The sequence below is a fragment of the Lepidochelys kempii genome, chromosome 10 (assembly GCF_965140285.1).
Source record: "Lepidochelys kempii isolate rLepKem1 chromosome 10, rLepKem1.hap1, whole genome shotgun sequence".
Lineage (NCBI taxonomy): Eukaryota > Metazoa > Chordata > Testudines > Cheloniidae > Lepidochelys > Lepidochelys kempii.
The window spans coordinates 50,893,098-50,909,663 of record NC_136389.1 but is presented as its reverse complement, the minus strand read 5'-3'; the positions used below and the strand labels follow the sequence as shown (position 1 = coordinate 50,909,663).

The following is a 16,566-nucleotide window of genomic DNA, read 5'->3' as shown; positions in this document are numbered from 1 at the left end:
CATGTGATTGAAAAGATTCTAACTTATCTCCTTTGTGTATATAGTTACATGTAATCAGACATTAACTTGTCTTACTTTGTTGTTACAGTTCATTTCAAAAGTAGACGTCTAATAAGGTATCTGATTTGACCTGTGGTATGACTCGACTTTTATCTTTCCTAGAATTAAGGTGCATCAGCACCCTAGTCCATTGCCTGTGAGTGGTGACACAGAACATGTTTTGGATCTCCTCTCACATTCATATTTTCTTCATTGCTTCTGCTTACAGTTGCAGTGCGCACATTGTTTAGTTACTGTAGTCACGTTGTATGAAAATGAGAGCAACAGTATGGACTGGATACCTGGTTCTAACCTCCTTGCTGCTAATGTTTATTTCCCCTCTTGCTTCAATACAAAAATGAAAATTATGCTGTATTTACAGTTGAGCTGATTGTCAGGTTCTAATACAACAGGGCCCCGATCCTGATTTAAGTAACATTTTTTGTAAAATGGAGAAAAGCTTTCAATCACTTCCATAATTTTTATGTATTACATAAAGACAAAATCACTCACACCACAATTATTGGGCTCTACAGTTCATCCTCAAATTGCTGCTCTAAGCGTTTTAAAACCAAATAATTTCTAATAGATCCCCTACTCCTGGGTCTGTGCTTCTGTGAATTACTGGGGGTCTGAGTGCACCAAACAGTAGTTAATGTTACTCTACACAGAGTGTCATGCAACCAGAATAACAAATACGTTTTGAAACTACATAATTCTGTTTATTTTTTCAAAAATTTTATATAACTACTTCCCCATTTCCATGAAATTTCCCATTTTGCACAGAGAGAACAATTCACATTTTTACCAAGCGCCTTCCCCGACCCTTTTAGTGTACTATATTTATATTCATGCTCCTGTTTAAGTATCTCTATGGTTACTGGTAAAAACATATGGGATGTATGTATGAGAAGCAGTTCTACTACACTTTTCAGGAAAATTTTATATCTACCTACCTTTTATTTAAGTACTTGTCTATAGCATGTGAAACAAAATTATCCTGTAATATCTTAATTCCTTCATGTGAGCTGTGTGTGTGTGTGTGCACGCGCGCGTGTAATGATATTATTAGGTCTGAATAACTTGACATTTTGCTAGCGCTTTTGTTCTGTTTCCAAAATGGGAGGTGAGCAGAATCATGCAATGGCCACTTTGCTACCTTAACATAATATCCAGCTATAAATGAGTTTCCCCTTGTTCTAAAGTAACTTACCCACTACTTGTTCCCCTCAAAACCCGGCATAATAATGGGTACATCATATACCAACAAGTTGCATATTAGTACAGCAATTCAAGAGCTACAGTTTCTAAATGGCTATATACTGGAGTGGCTTTATGGCACTAGTTGTGATCTTGCTCCCAGAAGAATTGTACTGAAGCATGTCGCATCCTGGAGGATATAGCACTGGACATGAGTGTTGGAAGTAGGTCAGGTAACCTAAATTCTTCAGCCTTTTGACAGTCCTCTAAACATTCCTGTGGAAATGCTGTGATTTCCAATTTCTGTTGGACATGTCTATATCATAAATACTTTTTAACAAACACTTCTGTGAATTTTTATACACTACCTTCCTTTTCCCCAGCTCTTGTAAGGGATATCTGGCAATAGTCTGGAGAATATTACCTTCAGATTGGCTGTCATTACATTTTAAAATCAGTTAAAGCTTTTCACATTTATAATGAAGCTTTGCTGGGTGAAGCTTAATGAGTCTACAGACATCTTTTATTCTACTAATAAAGCAGTATATACAGAAGCAGCTAAAGTAACAAAAAAGAGCATAAAATGTTTGGTCAGCAAACAACTTTCTTTTACAACAGAGTATTTTGAATTCCTACATTTCATCTCCAGCCATCAATGGTTGTAAAAACAATCCCGCTGTTCCTAGAATACATACCAGAATAAAAACCCAGAGAAAAATGCGATCAATTACCATGGCAACATACTTCCAATCATCCTGAATCTGAAAAATATAAACACAGACAAATAAGACAGGAAGCAGGCATGTTCTGATAAAGGTAAAGTTTACTAATCATTAAATTGGTTGGTAATATCAGAACTCCTTTCTGTGTTCAGCAAAAATGTACATGGGAGCTCCTCCATGTACAGAATGTTTCCTCTTTCATAAGACCACAACTTCGAACCTGGCTTTTGAGGCAGCAGAAATTCATCCATCATTCATCCAAAAACATTCAGGCCAAAAACAGTGCAGAATTAACTTACTATCTCTTCGGCCCCTAAATGGTTTGATTCATTATGGCTGAAACTTGCTTTGCATGAGTTGAAGAAGCTATCTTTCTAAATTAATTCCAACTTCGTAACACTATTTTAAGATAATAGAAATGTCCCTTTCACTAAACACACAGGGGACATATGGCCCCTCTTCCATGGGGACAGAAATTTGAAGGTGAAAGAGACTTTATAGAGGGAGCTCTTTCAAAAGTCACTTGGGCACCTACGTATCTAAGTCCTATTGAAACGCACCATTCCTGTTGAAGTGGTAAGTGCATGGGCGGATGCAACTTAATTAATCTGTCAATGACTTTAAAAGCTTCTCTTGACATTTCTTATAGTTTTTAATACTGTATTAGAAAGCAAGATGCTTATGTATGATGTAAAAACTTTTCTCCTTCATATACTGTATCAAGACTGGGAAAAAAAGCTTTCCAGCAGGAGTGGTTTTTACATTGAATGATTATGTTGATGGCTTTGAAATAATGCATAATCTTAAGTTAATGTTGGAAATAAATGTTAAATAAGTATCCTAAGTAAAGCTAAGCTTAATAAATTTCAATCTTTACTTCAACTTTCCTAGATGAACACAGCATATGTGCATACTTCATTCTTGAATGCTATTATGAAAAATAAGAACAATGCATTTTACTTTTGATGTAGAAAATAGACTTTTCCAGAAAAGAACCATAATTCTTAAAGCTGAGGGAGATCAAAAGAGCTTATAGAACACACGAATCCTGAATAAGGCCCAGATTCAACAAAATACTTAGGCCCAAACTTAATTTAAGCAGGTGCTTGAGTGCTTTGCTGAACATGACCTACAGGTGGTAAAGATAATGATAGAGTTGCTGCATATGAGTTACTTGTATCTGCTCTCTGTATGACTGAGAAGTAGTGATAACCATCAGAAGCTCTCCTGGCTTTTGAAACAGAAAAATTGTGTGAATTTAGCACTTAAGAAAAATGCCGAATTGAGAGCCCTGAACTTCGCTGCTCTGTATTTATCCACAGAAGCAGTTCAGCATGAGAATTATTATCAGGGAAAGCCTCACTACAGGTAAGTAAATATTCATTTTACGGCAGTGGTGACTTGCCCAAGGGCACACAGTGAGCTAACTGCGGTGCTAGGATTTCCCAAGCTCTCATTCTGACTGCAAATCTTGTGCTTGTTACTCCCTCCAAAAGAGTTAATGTAATAGATTCCACTTTAGCAGATGGGTTGGCATTGGCAGTAAAAGGAGTTCAGTGCAACACTGTGTTTCCCCAATATGAATTTCAATCCACTGATTGTTTACATTACAGGTGTATGGGGCCATGAATCAATGTGGGTTATTTGTATCAAGAAATTGTGAATTGTTCTGCAATGTTTTTATGAAAGGCAGCTGGGATGTTTACTCCTACAAAAAACCACACTCTGACACTCATGGTAAATAATGCCTGTAACCTCAGTAACTAATGCTGAAAGTTGTTCTTACCTCTTTGGCTTCATTCTGCATTTTCATATTCTCTGCAATGTATTTGACACTTTCAATTGCATCTCTCATTTCTGGTGACAAAACTGAAAACGAAAGTGGAGCATCTACCGATTCATAGCTTGTACTCCTTGTAAGATTGCCACTGAAGTCAGAAAACTTTATTCGTTGACACCAACAACAGCTGCATGTTATATCTTGACATATGAAGCCATCTTTGCAGCATTTGGTTTCAGAGCTGCTGAAGCAATTTAAGTCTGAGAGCTCAGCACTGTAAAGTGGCTTTGGCTTCTGATTCTTCTCTCTATCGCGGGCAGGCCTGGTCATAAACATGATCTTGGGAAGTAAGTTCAAGAAAATGGTCTTCACCCACTCGGGCATTGTGTGTGTCTTGGGTGTTCTATAATGCACATTAAGTACAAACACAGTAATGACAATGGAAAGAGTTACAAATATCATGGTGAAGAGGAGGTATTCTCCAATAAGTGGGATCACCAAAGAGGTAGAGGGGATGGTCTCTGTGATCACTAGGAGAAATACAGTTAAGGATAAAAGGACTGATATGCATAGTGTCACCTTCTCACCACAGTCTGAAGGCAAGTAGAACACCAAAACAGTTAAGAAAGAAATCAACAGACATGGGATAATCATGTTGATAGTATAAAATAAAGGCAGGCGCCTAATATAAAGAGAATAGGTGATATCTGGATATACCTCTTCACAACAGTTGTACTTAATGTCATGTTTATATCCAGGAGCTTTAATAATAACCCATTCTCCACTCTCCCAGTAGTCTTGGAGGTTCATTGTAGAGCCAATTAAAACTAAGTCAATTTTAACTTTATCATAAGACCAGGAACCAAACTTCATGGTGCAGTTTTGATAGTCAAATGGAAAGTAGGTCACATCTATTTTACATGAACTTTTAAAAATAGCTGGAGGTATCCAGGTCACTTCTCCTGTGTATTTCAAAAAGGCCTTTGTCTTGTCATCAACTTGGAAGTTCCCAACTGCACTGTAAAAAATAAACCAGGGTGGGGAAAAAAAAGATAGGCATTTTAACTAATCAAATCACTTTCATATAAGAAAAGGTTAAGAACATAGGCTTATGTATATACAGTGACTCTGGATTCATGCACTGTAAGTGAGCAAATGCACACTTCAGCATTCCAGCAATAATGTTAATTGTGCTAAATTGCATGTGTAGTACTAGATCCATGGCTGATGTAAATAAGTGTAGTTCCATTGTCATCAGTGGAGCTACATGGACTTACAACTGCTGAAGATCAAGATGGTAGTATTTTCTACTCCTGTAACCTGGCTAAATGTGATCCATACCCAAGGCAGCAGACTTGAGCTCTTTTGTGTCAGAACAAAGTGATGGACAAGCTGATCTTCCTTACTGTACTTGGTTCACTCTCTCTCTCCTCTCCATCCCCACAGTACCTTGCAGTATCACTCCTCTAAGAAAGCAGGAATTCAGGGCTCCTGCCGCAGCTTGTCACTGTGGATGCATGGATCAGAGCAGGGCCATCTCTCCACCCTGTTCACAATCACATAACATCCCTGGGGCAATTTCAGCTGTTGTTTACATGGAAAAGTAAGACTGGGAAAGCATTTTTAGCTATTTATGTGATTAGAAAACTGTAGAAGAGAAGAAGCCAGCACCACATGACCAGCCAGCTCTTCATGGACCTACCAGCATGTGCTGTACAGACCACAGTTTGGGAGCTCCTGTATTGGAGAGTATTTCAAGCATGTTTCACTGAGGCCAGCTTCCTTACATAGTGTATAGCCAACGTATCATCTCAGTAACACATTTGGTCTCCTATTGACGTGTTGGAAGCAAAAGTCCTAAGTGTGTACCAACCCTGGGGCTTTTATATAGTTATATTTAATGCTGTGTTGATGTCAGATGGGTAACAATTTTAACTGCAAAAATGTCTGGATCTAATACTCCGTTTCAATGAAAGGTCTGAACTACTGAAGAGTTTCTAATCTGTAAATGAGAGGAAAGTTGTGTGGCAGAACTATCTGCTCCTTCTTACTGCCAGCCTTGCATATAGTTCCAAAAACAATTATAGAAAGAGTGGGGAGTAGAAGGAGCACAGGGATGCAGAGTCTAAAGTTTCCTGTCTGTTTCTCTTATTAAAATGTGTGTGTTTTCAATTTTTAATACTTATTAGCTCAACAGACTCCAAAAGTATTGATGTTCAACAGAAGCAGTGATTGGGGGGTAGTTCTACTAGAGAAGTAACAGTTTGCAATATATACCGTAGTCGCTGTGTATTGCTACCCAGGTTTGATCAAAATCTTAAGTCTTTTGTAATAGTCATGGGAATGCTCAATTTTTTTTAAAATGCATGATACAAAACCAAAACAAATTAAGAGTAAAGGCACTTGATATGGCATAGTCTTACTTGTTATATAAGACAATGTCTGGCTTCCAGATCCTATCGGCTGGAACTCGAATAAACTCAACACCTCCATATTCCTCTGGATTCCACTTAAGTTTGTAATCATTCCAGATCTAATCACAGAAGAAACCAAACTTCATTAGAATTACAAAAAGACCCATCTCAAATTGTGGACTACTGCCCCTTCTTTCCATTAAAACAAAGTGCTGTAATGCACTTTTATAAAGTTGGTGTTTGTTTTTTCAGAATCTCTAATGACTAGATGTATCATCTTTTAAGACCATGTTATTTATTTGTATTCATTAGCACATACATTGGGAACCCATTGTGCCAGGTGCTGTATACATGCAAGAGAAAGCTCCTACCCCAAAGAGCATACATTTTAAATAGACAAGATGGACCAAGGGTGACATGGGAAACAGTCCCAATTAGGTAAAGTGATTTGACCAAAGTCACACAGCAGATGAGTTGCAGAACTAGGAATACATCTCAGGTCTCCTAATGCCCAATCCTAGTTCCCTTTACACTAGACCAGGCTGCCTCCTCTTCCTCTCAGCCCCATTATATTAGAATGTAATTGCTCCTGATATTTTCATGCTATGATCACCACTCATAAGGTAAAGCAATCTTACAATATCTCTAGAGCAACCAGAGAGATTTCTGAGATTGTAAACTAGCTCTACGCCAGATCCCGCCAGCTAAGGCAGCACAGGAGGGTAGGGCTTGGTTAATGCTTGAATAGGAGATATCAAAGGAATGCCAAAGTACTATCAGAAACAGTGATGATAATTCAATAGGTGACACAGTTCCCTCTGAGTCACAATGTGGTGAAGTAATATCTTTTATTGGACCAACTTCTGTTTTGGAGAGAGAAGCTTTCAAGTTTACACAGAGCTCTTCTTCAGCTCTGGGAAACTAAGGCTATGTCTACACTGCACTTCCATTGGTAAAACTTTTGTCATCAGGGCTGTGAAACTCCATCCCCTCACCCCCCAACTGACAAAAGCGCCGGTGTGGACACTGCTTTGTCGGTGGGAGAGCGTCTCATTGGGGGTAACTTTATTTTGCTGGCAGGAGAGTTCTCGCCTGCTGACAAAGAGTGGCCACCCTGTATACCTTGCAGCAGCACAGCTGTGCCACTGTAAGGTGCGCAGTGTGGACATAGCCACATTACAGACCTTGCAGTGGTGTGCCGCCATAAGGTCTCCCGTATAGCTGCTCTATGCCAGCAGGAGAGAGCTCTCCGGTTGGCATAATTAAATCCCCCCCAAAAAGCGGCAGTAGCTATGTGGGTGGGGAATGCTCTCTCACCGACATAACGCTGTCCACACCTGTGCTGCTGTCGGTGAAACATATGTCAGTCAGGGGAGTGTTTTTTCACACCTGAGTGACATAAGTCTTACCAACAAAAGTGATACTGTAGATATAGTCTGAGTAAGTTTCCCAGAGCTGAAGAAGAGCTCTGTGTAAGTTCAAAAGCTTGTCTCTCACCAACAGAAGTGGTCCAATAAAAGATATGACCTCGCCTACCTTGTGTCTCCAATATTCTAGGAGCAACACAGCTACTGCAACACTGCATACTACAAAACGAGTCAGTATTGAACAAAGAATCCAGCATATGTTAAGGAGTGTGGCAGATATCATTGTTTTGGTGAGACTCAAAAACTAAAATCTTGGTCAATTTGGTCATTAAAATGCCATGGTTCTTTTTCAGAGTCAGGGTGTTAATGCTATTGTCCGGGACAAGGCCCCGGATAGGTACGTACATTGTCTCTACATAAAGTTCCATGTAGTTCCAACTGGGGCAGATATTCTGTGTTTTTTGTCCTGTACTGTGGTGTCGCTGTATGGTGTTAAGCTATTACCATGTTCCATTCCAGGGGTGGCTGCATTTCAGTTGTGGGTGAGGTAATTCTTGGGTATAGATAGGTCTATAGAGTTAGTATGTTTGGGATCCTTCTGGATAAAGGATATCGTTAATGGGTCTGTGTTTTCAGTTTGGAAAGGTTAATACTGTAGTTAATGACCGATTTAATTGATTCATCGTGTGCCTGACATATTTCTGAACAGTATGACCAACGGTAGTTAACACCTTAATCAGCACATGTTCTACAGTACCGCTACTCCCTGAGAGACGGTATTCTACAATTCAGGGCACTAAAAAACCCTTAGGACTGGCAGAGATTATTCTTAGCAGTCTCCTATATTAGGTGGTTGTAGTGCTTTTAACCTTGCATAATAATATTGTACTGGGAATTCTATTCCTAATTCTGCCACTGACTTGCTGTGTGACCTTGTGCAGGTCATGCAGGTGCTCAGGCAGGATTTGACTCTAACTCCCATTGAAGTAAATATCTTCAAAGCCCAGGAACTGTAAGTGTGCCTGGACTCTCATGGGAGATACAAGAAAGGGGGTGGGGAAGGATCCTTTCTTTCCTCATTTCCCTCTGCCCCTGTCCAAAGGCCAAGCACAACCTGGCCTTGGGTTTGGTTCCATATTGGTCTCCAACAGGCATTTTGTTCACAGCCCATAACCAGGGCTGGATTAACTCTCCTGTGGGCCAGGGGCTATTGGGTTTTGTTGGGCTCCTGGGGGTTTGGAGTGGGGAAGTGGGGGCGGGGGATTGGGATACAGGAGGGGATGCAGCTCCAGCTGGGGGGGTGGGCTCTGGGGTGGGGCCAGGGATGGGACAGGGGGGTGGGGTGCAGGTGGAGGTGCGGGGTCTGGGAGGGAGGTTGGGTGCAGGAGGGGGCTCCAGGCTGGGGTAGGGGGTTGGGGTGCAGGAGGGGATGCAGGCTCCTGGTTGGTGGTGCAGCAGGGCTAAGGCAGGATCCCTGCCTTCCCTGGCTCCGCGCTGCTCTGCTCCCCGAGGTGGCCGGCACATCTACTCCCAAGGCAGAGGAGCCAGGCCGCTCTGTGTGGTGCACACTGCCTGTGCCAACAGGCACCGCAGGCACTGCCCCCCAGCTCCCATTGGCCACAGTACCTGGCCAATGGGAGCTGTGGAGCTGGTGCTGGGGGCAGCGCGCAGAGGTTCCCTGAACTCCCCTCACCTAGGGGCCACAGGGGCACATCGGCCAGCCAGCGCTCGCGGCTCTAGCCCCGGGCGGGGGTGCCAAGGCTCGGGGACCAGCGTCCAGCCTGTGGCTCAGAGACTTGCTGTGAGCCAGATTAAAAGCAGCAGCAGGCCGCATCCGGCCTGTGGGGTCCCCATTAGCCCGAGGCCCTGGGCTGCGGCCCCTAAAGCCCCTGCATTAATCCGACTCTACCCATAACAATAACCTGTAGACCAGTTCAACAAAGATTATAGTGAGAAGAATTCCAAGCTAGGCTTGCAGAGGCCTCACAGAACTAAAGTGCACTAGCAGACATGCAGGGGGAAACTTGCACAGTGTCTGCACTGTGACTGGCTGTAGCCGGTATAATTATGCTCCACAAGATGAGCTTCACAGAGTTTCCTAGGCCTCCTGTGCTGCTCCAGTGGGTTTTATCACAGGAGGCTGCATAATCATTCAATGCAAATAAATAGCCAGCCACTAGGTGTCAGCAATGGATTAAGGTAAGTGTGGCCAACCCAAATCTCTGCACCAAAGCAGCATAGTACCCTACCAGGCCAGCACCTCTGATGCTGTGATCTTTCCTTTTCTTAAATGCAAGTCAAATCTATACAAATGCTGGCTAGGAAGAATGTCCCAGCATCTTTGAGCATTGGCTTATTTAAGTTTTTGTTTACTTATGCTGAGGCATTTTTCTGTTGTGCTGTTTTTCATGACTGAAAGGACGTTTTATTTACTTTACATAATAGTCACACTTACGTAGTAGAAACAGTTTGTATTTAGCAAAATGTTTACCATTTTCCTCCTCTGTTCCTCCCAAAATATTCCTAGGTCAGTTTATCTAGCTGTAAAAGCGGCAGAGTCCTGTGGTACCTTATCGACTAACAGATGTATTTGAGCAAAAGATTTAGCTGGTATTCCTTGCTTTTGACCTAAATATTCCTATTTACAAATCTTTAATGTTAGCAGTTTACATTTTTCATTAAAGAGATTGAATGGAAAAATGGGGATTCAGGATAACCAAATGGTTAGACCTTGGAACTCCTAGCATGGGACCTAATGGTTACAGGGAAGAACCCAGTGTAGTTGAATGGTGACAGCATGGAGGCAGCAGATCTGGATTCTGTTTTTTGGCAAAATCATTTAACCTTTTTGTTCAGTTCACCCAACTATAATATTGCAATAATAATGCTTTCCCACCTAGCTCCAGTGCTTTGAAATGTCTGGATGAAAAGTAGTATATAAATGTAACGTGCAATGTCACTTTTATAGTAGTTAGCTAAATGTTGATATTAATGAGCATTACGCAAAGGATGGTCAATATAACATTTTGCTTCGCAAATTGCGGTGGAGGACACAGCAAGAAACCTTACATATTGACATTAAAAGAAAAATTAACTGAGCTGATATTATCAGTGCTGGGATTATATTTACTCACATGTTTCAGCCACAACTTGGTCTCCATTATCTGGTTCACTTCATCCTGAAAAACACAGCCATGTTGAAAAAGGAGTGGGCCTTTCTTTGGGCTAATAATGTAATACTTACTAGGTTCTGAAAGAAGCCTGTACTCACCACCTTCACCAGCTGTGACATGGATACCTCAAACTGAATGATGGCAGGGTCTGACACATTCTCCACTGGTCTGATAAACTGACTGTAGTTAGCAAACAAGGCTGCAAACAGTCTGTGCTCTGCTTCTGAACAACTGCAACCTGAAAAGAGATTATGTTGGCTTCTGGTTTTGAAACAACCCACGAAGCTTCTTGTGGCCAAATGCTATTTCCTTTGAAAATTAAATAACCAGACATTAAATCTTCATGATGTTAATTTGGCATTCATTTAGGATGAAAATAGAAGAATAAAATGTAATGGTAGATGGAGATTTTCATATGTCTCTGCAAATGGAGTTTAAAGGATAATTTAATAAAATCATAGAAACTGGAGCTGAAAAAGCCCTTTTCCCTGGCTCACCTTGTCCCTCAACACTACAAAAAGGAGTTGGGGTTGAGCAAGGTCAGAGAAAAAAATGTTTCTTACAAACTTAAGCCCATGAGGAGCTAAAACTACACTTTCTAATATGACCAGCTCCTGGGAAATTTTACTGTCCCAGGAGACTGAGGCTCATTATAGGATGGTTGCAATGATGCTAACAGCTTGCTCATTATAAATAAGGAAACAAGGATTAAAAATTGATTCACTATTTCAAAGGTATCAGAGTAACAGCCATGTTAGTCTGTCTTCGCAAAAAGAAAAGGAGTACTTGTGGCACCTTAGAGACTAACCAATTTATTTGAGCATGAGCTTTCGTGAGCTACAGCTCACTTCATCGGATGCATACCGTGGAAACTGCAGAAGACATTATATACACACAGAGACCATGAAACAATACCTCCTCCCACCCCACTGTCCTGCTGGTAATAGGTAGTACATTCTATTTACAATTGTCCCTTTCTGATGCTGGTTTTGCTATCTGTGGTATCTTATGGCTATAAACTGAAGGTCTCAAAGCACAACTGGGAATCTTCTGTCCCCTAAACTATGCTTCCATTCTCATAGGCAACAGATAAACACTGTAGGAGGCAGATCCTGCCTGGAATTTAGTGGCCTTGTCCTAAAGAGACTCTCTACTGGTACTTGGATGTGATATGCCAAAATCCTTTTATTAAAAAAAAATTAGATCTCTTCTCCATTTATGGATAATTTTATATTTCAACATGGCTGGTGAGACAAACTAACAGTTAGGGCTAAATTCTGCTTTCAGAAACACTTGTGTAAATCTGGAATAGCTACACAGAGTCTGTTGATCTTTTAAAATATGACAGCATGACTGCATATAGATTTACATGCAGTTGCTAGGATATGTTTGAGAGGTTTTTTTCCCCAGTCCTACTAGGTTAGTATTTTCCAGCAAACAGAAGGGCAGCAGAAGTACTCATCTGCACAATAACTGATCTATAAAGATTCACAAACAAAATATCTATCTTCCGACCTATTCTGGAAGTTCTGCTGACATCCAGTCTGAGACTGGCACAATGTCAGACCACATACAGTTAAAAATCCCCACTCTTTACTCATTTTGAAGGCTATTTTTTTCAAGGGTAGTAAAGTCACTCAAACCAACACACCAGATTAAAATAGATAACTTTATACTTTCCTATTTCTGGAAAATTAACTTTTTAGCCAGTAGACTTGCTTTAATCATTTAGTGATATCTCACCTATAATTATTAGCAAGTCAGGAGTCCCCTGGATTAAATATGCCTGAGTCCTTTATGTAGGTGGGTTTTAAGATTCATATTCAGCCTTTTGCCAGCTCCTTCCCAAATGCTGTTGACCAACTTACATTTCCATAACATGTGAATTAAATCTCTGTGTTTACCACTCATCCAGCATCCATCACATTGTAGACAATAACTACGTATATATAAACCAGTGTTTCAACATTCTGGTTAAAGTTGCTGTCATCTCAGAGCACCAGTAATTGCAGAACAAAGATCTCCTTCTTGCTGAGATAAGGTGCACTGTTCAGAGCCACCTCTAAGGCTATCTCAAGCAGCTGTTTGGCATCACCTATTTCTGCTGATGCCCCAGCACATTAGAGCACGTATCCACAGTGAGCTAAACCTTAAAACCACATTGAAGTTTTTGATTAAAGTTTAAATGGCTTTGTGGGATCATGGGACCCATTTGGCATGCCAAATCAGGGCTGCTATTTGTTACGAGTTCATAAGGTGAGATTTTAAAATTGTTTAACAAAAGAAGCTGGGATTCATACGAATCCTGCAGCATGCCACTTATTAGTGCTGAACCTAAGTCCAGACCAATTAAAAACAATTGTACAAAGCCATAACCCATCCTCTTTCTACCCCCTCCTTTAAAAAAAAAATTCAAGGACCACTCACCTTTAAAGAAAAAGAAAACAGCAGCAGCAGCTAGAAATAGAGCGAATGTGCTCCCCATGGCGTTATGAATTACTGTCATCAACAGAGACTGCTGGCGACAAGCTCAGCTGCTAGGATTGCACAGGCATGGGAAATACAGACAGCTCCAATCTTCCAATGTATAAAATCCTTGTATAAGGCAGACTGCAGGACCCTGAAGAACAGTTCTGCACCACGGAGATCCCATTAGCAACGATGTGCTGCCCCCCTTTTCAGCTGTTCATATTGTCATAAACAGAGAGCACTGGAAACACAAAATAAATCGTAGACCAAATAGATGTAGTTACTGTAGGCAAGAAGCAATCATCGATTCATCGGGCAACAAGGGTAGGCAAGAGGCCATTAGTGGATGCATAAATGAGCCCAGTAATTGGATAATGCTAAGAGTTTTTCCAATCAGCTCCTTTACAGGATATGAATCTTTATAGGAACTTTGTGCCAAGCCATTAGAACAGGTTTAATTAATAAAAATCTTATAACTGAACTGAGCTGAAATGGATATTGACATTAGAGACACTCAAATTATCAGTAAACTGAGCCCAAGAGACCAAAACCACCAGAAGGTGGGTGAAGTAATATCTTTTATTGAACCAACTTCTGTGGGTGAGGGAGACAAGCTTTCAAGCTTACACAGAGCTCTTCTTCAGGTGCACAGTTAATTAACTGACACAGATAAAAATTGTTTGAGGCTTTGTAGTGAGGAGAGCCCCAATCCTGTAGGCATGTGTGAAAGTATTTACTACTTCATCCTGATGTTGCATTTCATCTACTTTAGCTTCACTTTCAGCTTCCTGATGGGGGGGTGCTCTGTGAGGGCAGTAGTAGACTTGCTCCCCTACTTTGAAATCAATGGGACAACCCACAGTAGGAAAGTTAAGCACATGCTTAAGTGTTTGCAGGATTGGGGCCCAGAGATTGACATAAGGTATAGTGACCACAGTTAGGCCAAGAGCTCAGGTTTGAGGTTAAACTAGTTTGGGTCCAACAGCACTGAAATCTCCAGAGAACAGCTGTGCTTGCCAGAGTCCTGCCATCTTGGGTCAGGAAAATTAAATGTTGGTACCAAATTCAAAAGGGAAGGGGAGGATGCAGTGACTCCAGACTGATTCCTCCGAAACCCAACATTGAGGGAGAGGGGTTGGGTTTGACGTTCTGGCTGAGGCCCATCTCTAGCAATGGCTGGATAGTGGCTTAAAAGCTCACTTGCGCCTCTCCTTGGAATTTAACAGGAGACTGTTTCAAATTCCTATGAGGCATCAAATGTACTGATTTTTTTTTTTTTTAATTGCCAGGGTTTTTCTTTGTATGCAGTGTTGTAGTAGCGGTGTTGGTCCCAGGATATTAGAGAGAAAAGGTGGGTGAGGTAATGTCTTTTATTGGACCAACTTCTTTTCATGAGAAAAACAAGCTTTCAAGCTTACTCAGAGCTCTTCCTCAGGCCTGGGAAACTAACTCAGAAAGTGACAACTAAATACAAGGTGGAACCGATTGTTTCGTGTAAGTAGTTCCCCCATATGTCAAGGTGTCACCTTCACCATTCAAGGTGAAGAGGTCCATTAACACCCCTCTAGTCATAGGGAGGTGGAAAGCAGCTGGGGGTGGATGATGTTTAAGGGCTTGTTTGTTGAGAGCTTATCTTTTTAATTTCAGGAATAATTCTCAGGCCTAGGATCTTGCTCCAGCAAAGAACTCTCTCTCCAGGCAGAGAGGGGAGCAAGGGTGACCAGATGTCCCGATTTTATAGGGACAGTCCCCATTTTGGGGTCTTTTTCTTATATAGGCTCCTATTACCCCCCACCTCCTGTCCTGATTTTTCACATTTCCCGTCTGGTCACCCTAACGGGAGCATACCAATGGAGTGCCTTCCTCGTCACTATCAGTTCGCCTCCGTGCGGGGCGGGGCTCTTACCATAGCTTTTCCCCCTGCATGACTTTCTCAGGCTGGTTCTTTAAATTTGGCTGAGCAACACCTGGCTTAGAAAGAGGCAGAATGGATAAAGGGGTGGTGATGAAGAGCCCCTTGGCTGCCCCGCTTAGCCTGGAAGTGAGAGATGGGGCCCTGTTGCAGCCCCCTTACACTTGGTATGGGGGTGAAGAACCCCAGGAGGAGCGGAGGTGAGGCTTGGTGGGCACTGAACTGATGCAGGGTTGCTTTGCACAGTATTGATTTGGAAGTTTGGGGCAGCATTAATTGCTGGGCAGGGGACAGGAGATGTGGCAGCAAGAGCTTCTGTAGCAGGGGCCAAAATCCTCTTACTCAATACATATGGTAGAATAGGGGGCATGAACTGTCACTCAGAGATACAGAGGATGGGAAAGGAGTGTTAAAAAATCAAGACTGACCAAAAAACACAGTATAATCCTTAAAAAAAACAAAACAAAATACATGATTTTGGGGGGCCAATCTTATGAATTTTTTGGGGGTGGTGAGCTACTCAGGATTTTTTCCTCTTGAGCGTGGCAGTTTTGAGTAGTCCAGATTCTGATCTCAGTTACATTGAAGTCAGTTTTCAGAGTAACAGCTGTGTTAGTCTGTGTTCGCAAAAAAAAAAGGAGTACTTGTGACACCTTAGAGACTAACCAATTTATTTGAGCATAAGCTTTCGTGAGTTACAGCTCACTTCATTGGATGCATCCGATGAAGTGAGCTGTAGCTCACGAAAGCTTATGCTCAGATAAATTGATTGAAGTCAGTGGCTTTATTCCATATTTACACACATATCTAAGAACAGCATTTGGCCCAGTAAAATTATTCCAGGCATGTATTTGACCCAATGGGCCTGTGTAAGATCATATTTCTAGGATAAATTGAAAAATTGATTGGAGCTAAAGCTGTGTAGAAGGAATTCTTAAAATAACCCAGAAATATAAGGCCAGTGTCTGAGATGCCTTATGCACCTAAAGAAAAGCCTAAAACATGTTAGGGACTGTAGACTTGTGGGGCAGTGAAGACTCTTCTCAAAGAGATGCCACACCTCCCCGGAGCACCGTGATGTTCTCTTTGGTGGGTTGTGACAATTCATCCTGGAATGAATCTCAATTCCTACCAATGAAGTTTACGAATAAACATCTCTGAGACCTCCCAAAGGTTCTCCAACAAAGACAGGGAAGGTCTCTTTACATGCCTGATATGTCCCTAAAGTAAAAACCGATCAGAGAAAAAAAAATCCTTCTAAGCCATCTTACGTACGTTATAATGAAACCAAAAAAAGGGTACATGGCCAATTTAAGAACTCCCTTTCCAGATCACTTTTAAGGTACTGAGAATTCTAAGTGCCCTGCAAAGTACCACACTGATTTACAGCCAACTAATTTGGAATAGAAATGCCCATAAATATCTGAGTTAAGTGTTTTGGGGGATTCTTGCAACTGGCTTTTCCTTCTATGTGGATTTGAGAAAAGGCT

The 16,566-nt window shown here is 41.4% G+C and overlaps 1 protein-coding gene across 1 annotated transcript; it reads right to left on the bottom strand.

Moving 5' to 3' along the window:
- Window positions 1-698: 698 nt before the first annotated feature.
- CHRNA3 (cholinergic receptor nicotinic alpha 3 subunit) lies at window positions 699-13,201 on the bottom strand. The gene is made up of 6 exons (XM_073361466.1): window positions 13,123-13,201; window positions 10,794-10,933; window positions 10,657-10,701; window positions 6,165-6,274; window positions 3,748-4,759; window positions 699-2,000 (listed from the first exon to the last, which is right to left on the bottom strand). Exons 1-6 carry the CDS (start codon window positions 13,199-13,201, stop codon window positions 1,872-1,874), a joined length of 1,515 nt encoding a protein of 504 aa, XP_073217567.1. The 3' UTR covers window positions 699-1,871.
- Window positions 13,202-16,566: the final 3,365 nt, after the last annotated feature.

What these genes read in the sequence shown, in the direction of transcription:
- CHRNA3 (XM_073361466.1), bottom strand. Translation starts at nt 13,201, where the DNA reads ATGACAGTAATTCATAACGCCATGGGGAGCACATTCGCTCTATTTCTA. An exon ending in TGTTTTCTTTTTCTTTAAAG is followed by an intron (nt 10,934 to 13,122) that starts GTGAGTGGTCCT and finishes ATCTCTTTTCAG; the next exon opens with GTTGCAGTTGTTCAGAAGCA. An exon ending in TGTCACAGCTGGTGAAGGTG is followed by an intron (nt 10,702 to 10,793) that starts GTGAGTACAGGC and finishes TGTGTTTTTCAG; the next exon opens with GATGAAGTGAACCAGATAAT.